The sequence below is a fragment of the Boleophthalmus pectinirostris genome, unplaced genomic scaffold, assembly GCF_026225935.1.
Source record: "Boleophthalmus pectinirostris isolate CB_2022bp ecotype Guang Dong unplaced genomic scaffold, ASM2622593v1 HiC_scaffold_15, whole genome shotgun sequence".
Lineage (NCBI taxonomy): Eukaryota > Metazoa > Chordata > Actinopteri > Gobiiformes > Gobiidae > Boleophthalmus > Boleophthalmus pectinirostris.
Genome location: NW_026571070.1, coordinates 160,970 through 173,469, shown reverse-complemented (window position 1 = coordinate 173,469; position 12,500 = coordinate 160,970). Strand labels below are relative to the sequence as shown.

Here is a 12,500-nt window from a genome sequence, read left to right as displayed (position 1 = left end):
AGTCTCTGTTTTAGTCCTGGTTTAGTCTCTGTTTAATCCTGGTTTCGTCCTGTTTTAGTCTCTGTTTTAGTCCTGTTTTAGTCTCTGGTTTAGTCTCTGTTTTAGTCCTGGTTCAGTCCTGTTTTAGTCTCTGTTTTAGTCCTGGTTTAGTCTCTGTTTTAGTCCTGGTTTAGTCCTGGTTTAGTCTCTGTTTTAGTCCTGGTTTAGTCTCTGTTTTAGTCCTGGTTTAGTCTCTGTTTTAGTCCTGGTTTAGTCTCTGGTTTAGTCCTGGTTTAGTCTCTGTTTTAGTCCTGGTTTAGTCCTGTTTTAGTCCTGGTTTAGTCTCTGGTTTAGTCCTGGTTTAGTCTCTGTTTTAGTCCTGGTTTAGTCTCTGTTTTAGTCCTGGTTTAGTCTCTGTTTTAGTCCTGGTTTAGTCTCTGTTTTTAGAGTGTATTTTTTGTTTGTCCACTAGGGGCAGTGCAGCGGAAACTCCGCTCCCTGAAGCGGAAGCGGACGCTACGTTAGCATTAGCCGGGGAGCTAACTTTCCTCTAAACGAGCCCAAACGCCGCAGGTGGGAGGAATAAAGTCATTTTCACGCAGCAGCAGCGCGGTCCGATGTGGGATCTGCAGCCGAGCGAAATGCACCAACGACATTTAATTATCCGTGTTTTTATTTAAAGAAGCGGCTTTGAGACGCTGCGCAGACTGTTAGCATTAGCCACACGAGCTAACGCGAAGGACGGAACCAAAACAAGAAATAAAAACGGATTAAACGAGTAAAACTGTAAAACCTCAACCAAACAGAACATCATACATCATCTATTATTATTATTTTATTTTTACGGGGTGTGTTTGCTCAGAATATTTGAGCACAACTTTACTGTTAAATTCAGTTTTTAAAAAATCAATTAAAATAAACGGAACAGCGAGTTTTGGATTTATGTTTGTTTGTTTTTTTCCTTTTTTTTCAGATTCTCGATTAATCAACAATATTTTTTTTCAATTAGTCGACTATCCAGTGATGATTTATTTTTATTGCACATTGAGTTTTGTTATACTTTAAAAAAAATAAAATAAAAAAACTCTAAAGAACACGGCAGAACATTTTATTTTTTAAACCAAACAAATTCTTTGTGTTACTGTTGAAAATCTCTTTAGCAACACCGTAAAAGTGCAAATGTTGTTTTAATAGTTTGTTTTGACACTGTCCACAGAGTAAACAGAGATTTAAATGTTTTTTTTATTTTATATTTTACAGAAAAGAAAATGTCCGCGGATCCAAAGATTGTGGAGCTGCTCTCAGAACTGCACCAGCTCATCAAACAAACACAAGTAAGTCCTGGTTTAGTCCTGGTTTAGTCCTGGTTTAGTCCTGGTTAAGTCCTGGTTTATTCCTGGTTTAGTCCTGGTTTAGTCCTGGTTTAGTCCTGGTTTAGTCCTGGTTCAGTCCTGGTTTAGTCCTGGTTTAGTCCTGGTTAAGTCCTGGTTTATTCCTGGTTTATTCCTGGTTTAGTCCTGGTTTAGTCCTGGTTTATTCCTGGTTTAGTCCTGGTTTAGTCCTGGTTTAGTCCTGGATTATGGTTCATATTTGTGTTTCAGGAGGAGAGATCTCGCAGTGAACACAACCTGCTGAACATTCAGAAGACGCACGAGCGAATGCAGACGGAGAACAAAAGTACGTCCCCGTGTGTGTCAGGTCCCTCCCCGTGTGTGTCAGGTGTCCTCCTCCCCGTGTGTGTCAGGTGCCCTCTGTATGTGTCAGGTGCCCTCTCTGTGTGTCAGGTGCCCTCCGTGTGTGTCAGGTGCCCTCCCCGTGTGTGTCAGGTGTCCTCCCCGTGTGTGTCAGGTCCCTCCCGTGTGTGTCAGGTCCCTCCCCGTGTGTGTCAGGTCCCTCCCCGTGTGTGTCAGGTCCCTCCCCGTGTGTGTCAGGTGTCCTCCCCGTGTGTGTCAGGTCCCTCCCCGTGTGTGTCAGGTCCCTCTCCGTGTGTGTCAGGTCCCTCCCCGTGTGTGTCAGGTCCCTCCCTGAGTTTACAAACATGTTCAGATTTCAGTTTCAGATGTGACGCTCCTGGTTTAAAATTTATAATAAATCGTAATTGTTTTTTTTGTTTTGTTTTTTCTGTTTCAGCGTCGCCGTATTATCGAACCAAACTCCGAGGGCTTTACACAACAGCGAAGGCAGACGCAGAGGCAGAGTGCAGGTCACCTGACACACACAGAGAGCACCTGACACACACAGAGAGCACCTGACACACACAGAGAGCACCTGACACACACAGAGTGCACCTGACACACACAGAGAGCACCTGACACACACAGAGAGCACCTGACACACACAGAGGGCACCTGACACACACAGAGGGCACCTGACACACACAGAGGGCACCTGACACACACAGAGAGCACCTGACACACACAGAGAGCACCTGACACACACAGAGAGCACCTGACACACACAGAGAGCACCTGCACCTGACACACACAGAGAGCACCTGACACACACAGAGAGCACCTGACACACACAGAGGGCACCTGACACACACAGAGGGCACCTGACACACACAGAGAGCACCTGACACACACAGAGAGCACCTGACACACACAGAGGGCACCTGACACACACAGAGGGCACCTGACACACACAGAGGGCACCTGACACACACGGGGAGGGCACCTGACACACACGGGGAGGGCACCTGACACACACGGGGAGGGACCTGACACACACAGGGAGGCACCTGACACACACAGAGAGCACCTGACACACACAGGGAGGCACCTGACACACACAGGGAGGCACCTGACACACGGGGAGGGACCTGACACACAGGGGAGGGACACCTGACACACAGGGGAGGGACCTGACACACACGGGGAGGGACCTGACACACACGGGGAGGGACCTGACACACAGGGGAGGCACCTGACACAGTTTAGTAAAGTAATATTTGTGTGTTTTTGTGTTCAGTATTCTCCGACACGCTTTGGACAAAATCGCAGAAATTAAGTCGTTGATGGAGGAAAGACGGATCGGTAACAATCCTAAAGTTATAATCAATAAATAGACCTGGTTCTGACCCGGTTCTGACCTGGTTCTGACCCGGTTGTGACCTGGTTCTTTTGTGTTTCAGCGGCGAAGATGGCGGGCGTGTACAGTGACGCTGATCCTCCGAGGAAAACGATGCGTCGCGGCGTCCTGATGACGCTGCTGCAACAGTCGGCCATGACACTCCCACTGTGGATCGGAAAACCCGGAGAGAGGTCAGTCCTGGTTTAGTCCTGGTTTAGTCCTGGTTTAGTCCTGGTTTAGTCCTGGTTTAGACCTGGTTCAGACCTGGTTTAGACCTGGTTTAGTCCCTGGTTTAGTCCTGGTTTAGACCTGGTTAGTTTAGACCTGGTTTAGTCCTGGTTTAGACCTGGTTTAGTCCTGGTTTAGACCTGGTTTAGACCTGGTTTAGTCCTGGTTTAGACCTGGTTCAGTCCTGGTTTAGACCTAGTTTAGACCTGGTTGAGTCCTGGTTTAGTCCTGGTTTAGACCTGGTTCAGACCTGGTTCAGACCTGGTTTAGACCTGGTTTAGTCCTTGTTTAGACCTGGTTCAGTCCTGGTTGAGTCCTGGTTGAGTCCTGGTTGAGTCCTGGTTGAGTCCTGGTTCAGTCCTGGTTCAGTCCTGGTTCTGGTTCAGTCCTGGTTGAGTCCTGGTTCAGTCCTGGTTCAGTCCTGGTTGAGTCCTGGTTGTGGTTGAGTCCTGGTTGAGTCCTGGTTGAGTCCTGGTTCAGTCCTGGTTGAGTCCTGGTTGAGTCCTGGTTGTGGTTCAGTCCTGGTTCAGTCCTGGTTGAGTCCTGGTTCAGTCCTGGTTCAGTCCTGGTTGAGTCCTGGTTCAGTCCTGGTTCAGTCCTGGTTGAGTCCTGGTTCAGTCCTGGTTCAGTCCTGGTTCAGTCCTGGTTGAGTGGTTGGTTCTGGTTGAGTCCTGGTTGAGTCCTGTTGTGGTTGAGTCCTGGTTGAGTCCTGGTTCAGTCCTGGTTGTGGTTGAGTCCTGGTTGAGTCCTGGTTGAGTCCTGGTTGAGTCCTGGTTGTGGTTGAGTCCTGGTTGAGTCCTGGTTGAGTCCTGGTTGAGTCCTGGTTGTGGTTCAGTCCTGGTTGAGTCCTGGTTGTGGTTGAGTCCTGGTTCAGTCCTGGTTGAGTCCTGGTTGTGGTTGAGTCCTGGTTGAGTCCTGGTTGAGTCCTGGTTGAGTCCTGGTTGTGGTTCAGTCCTGGTTGAGTCCTGGTTGAGTCCTGGTTCAGTCCTGGTTGAGTCCTGGTTGAGTCCTGGTTCAGTCCTGGTTCAGTCCTGGTTGAGTCCTGGTTGTGGTTGAGTCCTGGTTGTGGTTGAGTCCTGGTTGTCCTGGTTGAGTCCTGGTTGAGTCCTGGTTGAGTCCTGGTTGAGTCCTGGTTGAGTCCTGGTTGAGTCCTGGTTCAGTCCTGGTTGAGACCTGGTTGAGTCCTGGTTGTGGTTGAGTCCTGGTTGAGTCCTGGTTGAGTCCTGGTTCAGTCCTGGTTGTGGTTGAGTCCTGGTTGAGTCCTGGTTGTGGTTGAGTCCTGGTTGAGTCCTGGTTCAGTCTGGTTCTGGTTGTGGTTGAGTCCTGGTTGAGTCCTGGTTGAGTCCTGGTTGTGGTTGAGTCCTGGTTGAGTCCTGGTTCAGTCCTGGTTGAGTCCTGTTTGTTCAGTCCTGGTTGTGGTTGAGTCCTGGTTCAGTCCTGGTTTAGTCCTGGTTCAGTCCTGGTTGAGTCCTGGTTGAGTCCTGGTTCAGTCCTGGTTCAGTCCTGGTTGAGTCCTGGTTGAGTCCTGGTTGAGTCCTGGTTCAGTCCTGGTTGAGTTTGTTGAGTCCTGGTTGAGTCCTGGTTGAGTCCTGGTTGAGTCCTGGTTGTGGTTGAGTCCTGGTTGAGTCCTGGTTGTGGTTCAGTCCTGGTTGAGTCCTGGTTGAGTCCTGGTTCAGTCCTGGTTCGTTGGTTGAGTCCTGGTTGAGTCCTGGTTCAGTCCTGGTTGAGTCCTGGTTGTGGTTGAGTCCTGGTTGAGTCCTGGTTGAGTCCTGGTTGAGTCCTGGTTGAGTCCTGGTTGAGTCCTGGTTGAGTCCTGGTTCTGGTTCAGTCCTGGTTGAGACCTGGTTGAGTCCTGGTTGTGGTTGAGTCCTGGTTGAGTCCTGGTTCAGTCCTGGTTGTGGTTGAGTCCTGGTTGAGTCCTGGTTGTGGTTGAGTCCTGGTTGAGTCCTGGTTCAGTCCTGGTTGAGTCCTGGTTGAGTCCTGGTTGTGGTTGAGTCCTGGTTCAGTCCTGGTTTAGTCCTGGTTCAGTCCTGGTTGAGTCCTGGTTGAGTCCTGGTTCAGTCCTGGTTCAGTCCTGGTTGAGTCCTGGTTGAGTCCTGGTTGAGTCCTGGTTCAGTCCTGGTTGAGTCCTGGTTGAGTCCTGGTTGAGTCCTGGTTGAGTCCTGGTTGTGGTTGAGTCCTGGTTGAGTCCTGGTTGAGTCCTGGTTGTGGTTCAGTCCTGGTTGAGTCCTGGTTGAGTCCTGGTTCAGTCCTGGTTGAGTCGTGGTTGAGTCCTGGTTGAGTCCTGGTTCAGTCGTGGTTCAGTCCTGGTTGTGGTTGAGTCCTGGTTGAGTCCTGGTTGTGGTTGAGTCCTGGTTGAGTCCTGGTTGAGTCCTGGTTGAGTCCTGGTTCTGGTTCAGTCCTGGTTGAGACCTGGTTGAGTCCTGGTTGTGGTTGAGTCCTGGTTGAGTCCTGGTTCAGTCCTGGTTGTGGTTGAGTCCTGGTTGAGTCCTGGTTGTGGTTGAGTCCTGGTTGAGTCCTGGTTCAGTCCTGGTTGTGGTTGAGTCCTGGTTGAGTCCTGGTTGAGTCCTGGTTGAGTCCTGGTTGAGTCCTGGTTGAGTCCTGGTTGAGTCCTGGTTGAGTCCTGGTTGAGTCCTGGTTCAGTCCTGGTTGAGTCCTGGTTCAGTCCTGGTTCAGTCCTGTTCAGTCCTGGTTGAGTCCTGGTTGAGTCCTGGTTGTGGTTGAGTCCTGGTCAGTCCTGGTCCTGGTGTCAGTCCTGGTTGAGTCCTGGTTGTGGTTGAGTCCTGGTTCAGTCCTGGTTGAGTCCTGGTTGTGGTTGAGTCCTGGTTCAGTCCTGGTTGAGTCCTGGTTGTGGTTCAGTCCTGGTTGAGTCCTGGTTGAGTCCTGGTTGAGTCCTGGTTCTGGTTCTGTTGCAGTCCTCCTCCTCTGTGTGGGGCGATCCCGGCGAGTTCGGACTACGTGGCCAAACAGGGCGATAAAGTGGCGGCTCGAGTCAAAGCCGTGGACGGAGACGAGCAGTGGATCCTCGCCGAAGTCGTCAGCTACAGCCACTCCACCAACAAGTACGGTTTAGACCTGGTTTAGTTCTGGTTTAGACCTGGTTTAGACCTGGTTTAGACCTGGTTTAGACCTGGTTTAGACCAGGTTTAGACCTGGTTTAGACCAGGTTTAGATTGGGTTTAGACCTGGTTTAGACCTGGTTTAGACCAGGTTTAGATTGGGTTTAGACCTGGTTTAGACCTGGTTTAGTACTGGTTTAGACCTGGTTTAGACCAGGTTTAGACCTGGTTTAGACCTAGTTTAGACCTAGTTTAGACCAGGTTTAGACCTGGTTTAGACCTGGTTTAGACCGACTTTAGACCGGCTTTAGACCGGGTTTAGACCGGCTTTAGACTGGGTTTAGACCGGGTTTAGACCAGGTTTAGACTGGGTTTAGACCTGGTTTAGACCTGGTTTAGACCTGGTTTAGTCCTGGTTTAGTTCTGGTTTAGTTCTGGTTTAGACCTGGTTTAGACCTTATTTCTTTCTGGTGTTTTAATGACATTTTCCTGTGTGCAGATATGAAGTGGACGACATCGATGAAGAAGGCAAAGAGTGAGTTACATCACTGCAATATTACACCTGATTAACTTTTATCACTTTCCTGAGAGTTTTTCCTGAGAGTTTTTCCTGAGAGTTTTTCCTGAGAGTTTTTCCTGAGAGTTTTTCCTGAGAGTTTTTCCTGAGAGTTTTTTTCTGAGAGTTTTTTCTGAGAGTTTTTCCTGAGAGTTTTTCCTGAGAGTTTTTTCTGAGAGTTTTTCCTGAGAGTTTTTTCTGAGAGTTTTTCCTGAGAGTTTTTCCTGAGAATTTTTCCTGAGAGTTTTTCCTGAGAGTTTTTTCTCTGAGTTTTTTCTGAGACTTGTCTTGTGTTGCAGGAGACACACTCTGAGCAGACGCAGGATCATCCCTCTGCCTCAGTGGAAGGCAAACCCAGAGACCGACCCTGAGGCTCTGTTCAGTAAAGAACAACTGGTCCTGGCCCTGTACCCCCAGACCACCTGCTTCTACAGAGCCCTGATCCACGCCCCCCCACACAGGGTACATACACACACACACACACACACACACACACACACACAGGGTACACACACACACACGCACACACACAGGGTACATACACACACACACACACACACACATACACACACACACAGGGTACATACACACACACACACACACACACACACACAGGGTACATACACACACACACACACAGGGTACATACCACACACACACACACACACACACACACAGGGTACATACACACACACACACAGGGTACATACACACACACACACACACACACACAGGGTACATACACACACACATACACACACACACACACACACAGGGTACATACACACACACACACACACACACACACACAGGTACATACACACACACACACACACAGGGTACATACACACACACACACACACACACACACAGGGTACACACACACACACACACAGGGTACATACACACACACACAGGGTACATACACACACACACACACACACAGGGTACATACACACACACACATACACACACACACACACACAGGGTACATACACACACACACACACAGGGTACATACACACACACATACAGGGTACATACACACACACACACACACACACAGGTACATACACACACACACACACACACACAGGGTACATACACACACACACACAGGGTACACACACACACACAGGGTACATACACACACACACACACACAGGGTACATACACACACACACACATACACACACACACAGGGTACATACACACACACACACACACACAGGGTATATACACACACACACACACACACAGGGTACATACACACACACACACACACACAGGGTACATACACACACACACACACAGGGTACATACACACACAGGGTACATACACACACACACACATACACACACACACACAGGGTATATACACACACACACACAGGGTACATACACACACACACACATACACACACACACACAGGGTATATACACAGACACGCACACACACAGGGTACATACACACACACACACACACACACACAGGGTATATACACACACACACACAGGGTACATACACACACACACACAGGGTACATACACACACACATACACACACAGGGTATATACACACACACACACACAGGGTACATACACACACACATACACACACACACAGGGTACATACACACACACACACACAGGGTACATACACACACACACACAGGGTACATACACACACACAGGGTACACACACAGGGTATATACACACACACACACAGGGTATATACACACACACACAGGGTATATACACACACACACACACACACAGGGTACATACAAACACACACACGCACACACACAGGGTATATGCACACACACACACACACACACACAGGGTACATACACACACACACACACACACACACAGGGTACATACACACACGCACACACACAGGGTATATGCACACACAGACACGCACACACACACACACACACACACACAGGGTATATACACACACAGACACACACGCGCACACACAGGGTATATACACACACAGACACACACGCACACACACACAGGGTATATACACACACAGACACGCACACACACACACACACAGGGTACATACACACACACACAGGGTATATACACACACACATACACACACATACACACAGGGTATATACACACACACACAGGGTATATACACACACAGACACGCACACACACACAGGGTATATACACACATACACACACACACAGGGTATATACACACACAGACACGCACACACACACACAGGGTATATACACACACACGCACACACACAGGGTACATACACACACACACAGGGTACATACACACACACGCACACACACAGGGTATATACACACACAGACACACACACACACACACAGGGTATATATACACACACAGACACGCACACACACACAGGGTATATACACACACACACACACACACACACAGGGTATATACACACAGACACGCACACACACACAGGGTATATACACACACACACAGGGTATATACACCAGGAACATCAGCGACATGTAACATTGGCAAAGCTGCAGACGCACAAACTTTTAAAAGCTTCAATTTACACCAGAAGGAACAGAGCCTCTGTGTATTCTCACGTTTAAACTCTAAACTCTGTGTGTTCTCACGTTTAAACTCTAAACTCTGTGTGTTCTCACGTTTAAACTCTAAACTCTGTGTATTCTCACGTTTAAACTCTAAACTCTGTGTGTTCTCACGTTTAAACTCTAAACTCTGTGTGTTCTCACGTTTAAACTCTAAACTCTGTGTGTTCTCACGTTTAAACTCTAAACTTTTCCCATAGTTCACGTTTTCGTTGTTGATCGTCTCTGTTATGTTTTAAATCTCTAAACTAAAGTATCAAGAATCGAAGTTTTGCAGTGTTACGAGTCGTATCTGTGGAGCTGCGTTAATGAAAATAGCAAGGTTTAATGCCACACTGTGGAACATTCCAGACAAAATGACCCTCCACCAGAAAAGTTACACAATGCAGCTTTAAATGTAAAAGGATCAGGATGTGCGCAGCTGCTTTACAACTGTAAAACTTCAAAAATGAGATAATAATGAGATGTTTTTCTCGTCTCAGCCCCAGGACGACTACTCCGTTCTGTTTGAGGACACTTCGTACGCAGACGGTTACTCTCCTCCGCTCAACGTGGCGCAGAGATACGTGGTGGCGTGCAAAGAGAACAAGAAGAAGTGACGGCGCCCTCTGGTGTGCAGGCGCTCTACTGCACTTTTCACTCTTTGTATGTTTATGTACAGTTCTGATTTATAAAAAAAAAAAAAAGTGAACAAATGCTGCGTCTGTGGATTCTTTTTTACTCAAAACAAAAAAACAAAAAGTTCAGATCACAATGAAGAACGGAGCCATAAAAGTTAATCTGGAAACAGGCAAAACACCCATTTGTGACTGATTATTGAGGAATATAAATTTAAAAACTACAAACTAGACGAGCTGTTTTAAGTATCGCACAAGGACAATTTAAGCTTAAATTAAAGCTCCAGTACGTGACTTTTTGGCAGTTTCGTTTTCACCTGCACGATCACATGAAAACAGAAACTTAAACCATATTTTGGAACATTTTACTGCTTTTATACTGTGGTTTATTATAGCAAATGAAACAATAGTTCCATGGAAACGGGGAGGCCCTCCGAATCAGGTTTGTGGAGATGCGAGCCGTTACCCAGTGCAATAAACACAACCAAGGTGAAAAATCATACTTTTATTTAGCTGTTAAGTCTATTTTTTTTTGGCAAAAGGTTACATACTGCAGCTTTAAGTACAAATAGTGAGAAAAATAAAATAGAAAGAATTAAGATTTATTTACAATCATATTTTGAACATAAACGCTACAGCTGTAATTAAATTGATACTGTGTGTTTAGGTTTCTTTATTTTAATACATTATTTGAACATAAAAAAACTGATTTGTGCTGTTAGTTAACCAAGTCCCTCTCAAATAATATTACATTTATAAATTAGCAAGTTTAGCGCATTGGTCAATATTTTGTCTTACTCTTTTTGTTCAAATCAAACTCCTGAACAAGACCACGAACGCTCGGACTGATCACAGCAAAATGAAAATGTGCTCTTTTAATCCATTTTGTATTTTTTTTCTTGAATTTTCAGACAATCTTGAAAATTTTTTGGCGTTTGCGTTTTCTATTGTGTGCGTCTTGTCACCATGGTAACGGCCGAACAAGTCACCGCAAATGATCGTGATTCATAAATGTTGTAAAGTAAATTAAATTAATTAAATATACTCATATATATATATATAGAACACATTAATTGCTGAATACATGAATAAGATATATAATAAAATTAAAATTAAATACATGTTTTTTGTTAACGAAAGCGGAAGTGTCGTCATAACCCGCCGGAAGTCCAGGCGCTTCAGATCAAGTCGCGGTAAAGGAGCGGATATGGCAGAGACGGTGAGTGTTTGACAGGCGCCGATTTAAGTCCAAAAAAAGCGGCTAAAACTCACAAATACGAACCTAAACCCGCATGTCGTGTTTCTAATTTAACTAACGAACACTCTCACGTTTGATTTTAAGACTTAAGTTTCAAAAAATGCGGATAAAGCGGGTGTAGTGGGGCTGCTGTTGTGCCGCCCGATCCGCGCCGGGTTAACGGATGAACACAGATGATGAAAGTTGTGGTTTTTAAGTGTGAGAAAAGGAAAGAGTTCAGTAACAAAGCGTCTGTGGACTCGTAATGCTCTGGTTTTATAAAGTCACGTGTGTCCAGATGGAATGGACAACGTCAGGTGATGTTAAATGAAAGAATAGAGACGAGGAAGAGAAGAATAATGTTGAGGTGAAGGGAGGAGAGGAGGAACAGAGGAGGAGAGTTTTAGAAGATGCAGAAGAGGAGGAGGAGAGGGTAGGTAGTAGAGCCCGACCGATACAGATTTTGTTGTGGCCGATGTGATACCGATACAATGGTAGTTGGAGCTGCCGATATAATCGCCGATATATTTAGTGATGTAAAAATTCACAGTAAATCTTGAATTATTTAAAAAAAAAACTTAGGTTTGGCTCTGGTGGATTTTAAACTGGGTTTATTTAAGCAACATTTATTGTTATTCTGCCTCTTTACATGAAATGTCATAGGACTAAAGCAGGTCTAAAACAGAACTGAACCAGGACTGAAAAAGGACTAAACCAGGACTAAAACAGACCTAAACCATGTGTAAAACAGGACTAAACCAGAACTGAACCAGGACTGAGTGTTGGGACTCCGTCTCTCCCTCACTCCCTCTCTCGACCCCAAGATTAGTCCTGGTTTATTTATTTTATGCTGAATATATTTATGCACACGCAGATTTTTGAAAGTTTAGTTTTTAGTCGCTGTCAAAATACCAAGAGTCTGTACGCGACGTGAAGAGAAAAAAAGTGAGAGAAAGAGAAAACACGACTCCCAATAAGGATCAGGCTTCCGTCGTTCGCTTCAAAGAGCCGAATCTAAGAGCCGCTTCGTTTGCGACCGACCCATAACTCCTAGCTAGTAAAGAAACTACCACTATTAGCCTTTAGCCGTAAATGCTGCGCCGCGGTCATTAATTCTATGTGTAAATGTGGATCATTCACA

At 46.3% G+C, this 12,500-nt stretch overlaps 2 protein-coding genes across 3 annotated transcripts in view; both read left to right on the top strand.

Moving 5' to 3' along the window:
• Positions 1–442: 442 nt before the first annotated feature.
• sgf29 (SAGA complex associated factor 29) lies at positions 443–10,184 on the top strand. Of its 2 annotated transcripts, none has more exons than XM_055150968.1 (10): positions 443–552; positions 1,240–1,313; positions 1,581–1,656; positions 2,110–2,182; positions 2,950–3,014; positions 3,113–3,242; positions 6,195–6,341; positions 6,838–6,873; positions 7,194–7,356; positions 9,988–10,182. In XM_055150968.1, the coding sequence occupies exons 2-10, from the start codon at positions 1,248–1,250 to the stop codon at positions 10,102–10,104; spliced, it is 873 nt and encodes a 290-aa protein (XP_055006943.1). In that variant the 5' UTR covers positions 443–552; positions 1,240–1,247; the 3' UTR covers positions 10,105–10,182. The 2 variants fall into 2 exon arrangements, with proteins under 2 accessions (XP_055006943.1, XP_055006944.1); XM_055150969.1 differs by lacking the exon at positions 443–552 and adding an exon at positions 560–765 and having other exon boundaries at positions 9,988–10,184.
• A 1,125-nt stretch (positions 10,185–11,309) lies between these two features.
• nfatc2ip (nuclear factor of activated T cells 2 interacting protein) overlaps positions 11,310–12,500 on the top strand; it is a 12,894-nt gene continuing 11,703 nt past the window's right edge. Inside the window, exon 1 of the mRNA XM_055151195.1 lies at positions 11,310–11,341. Within this exon, the coding sequence (XP_055007170.1) occupies positions 11,330–11,341 (12 nt within the window). The 5' untranslated portion in view covers positions 11,310–11,329. The remainder of the gene's footprint in view (positions 11,342–12,500) is intronic.

Bases quoted from the DNA above. Each gene is read 5' to 3' on its own strand.
- sgf29 (XM_055150969.1), top strand. From the start codon at position 1,248: ATGTCCGCGGATCCAAAGATTGTGGAGCTGCTCTCAGAACTGCACCAG. The intron at 2,183-2,949 runs GTCACCTGACAC...TTTTGTGTTCAG, and splicing joins GACGCAGAGGCAGAGTGCAG to TATTCTCCGACACGCTTTGG. The intron at 3,015-3,112 runs GTAACAATCCTA...TTTGTGTTTCAG, and splicing joins GATGGAGGAAAGACGGATCG to CGGCGAAGATGGCGGGCGTG.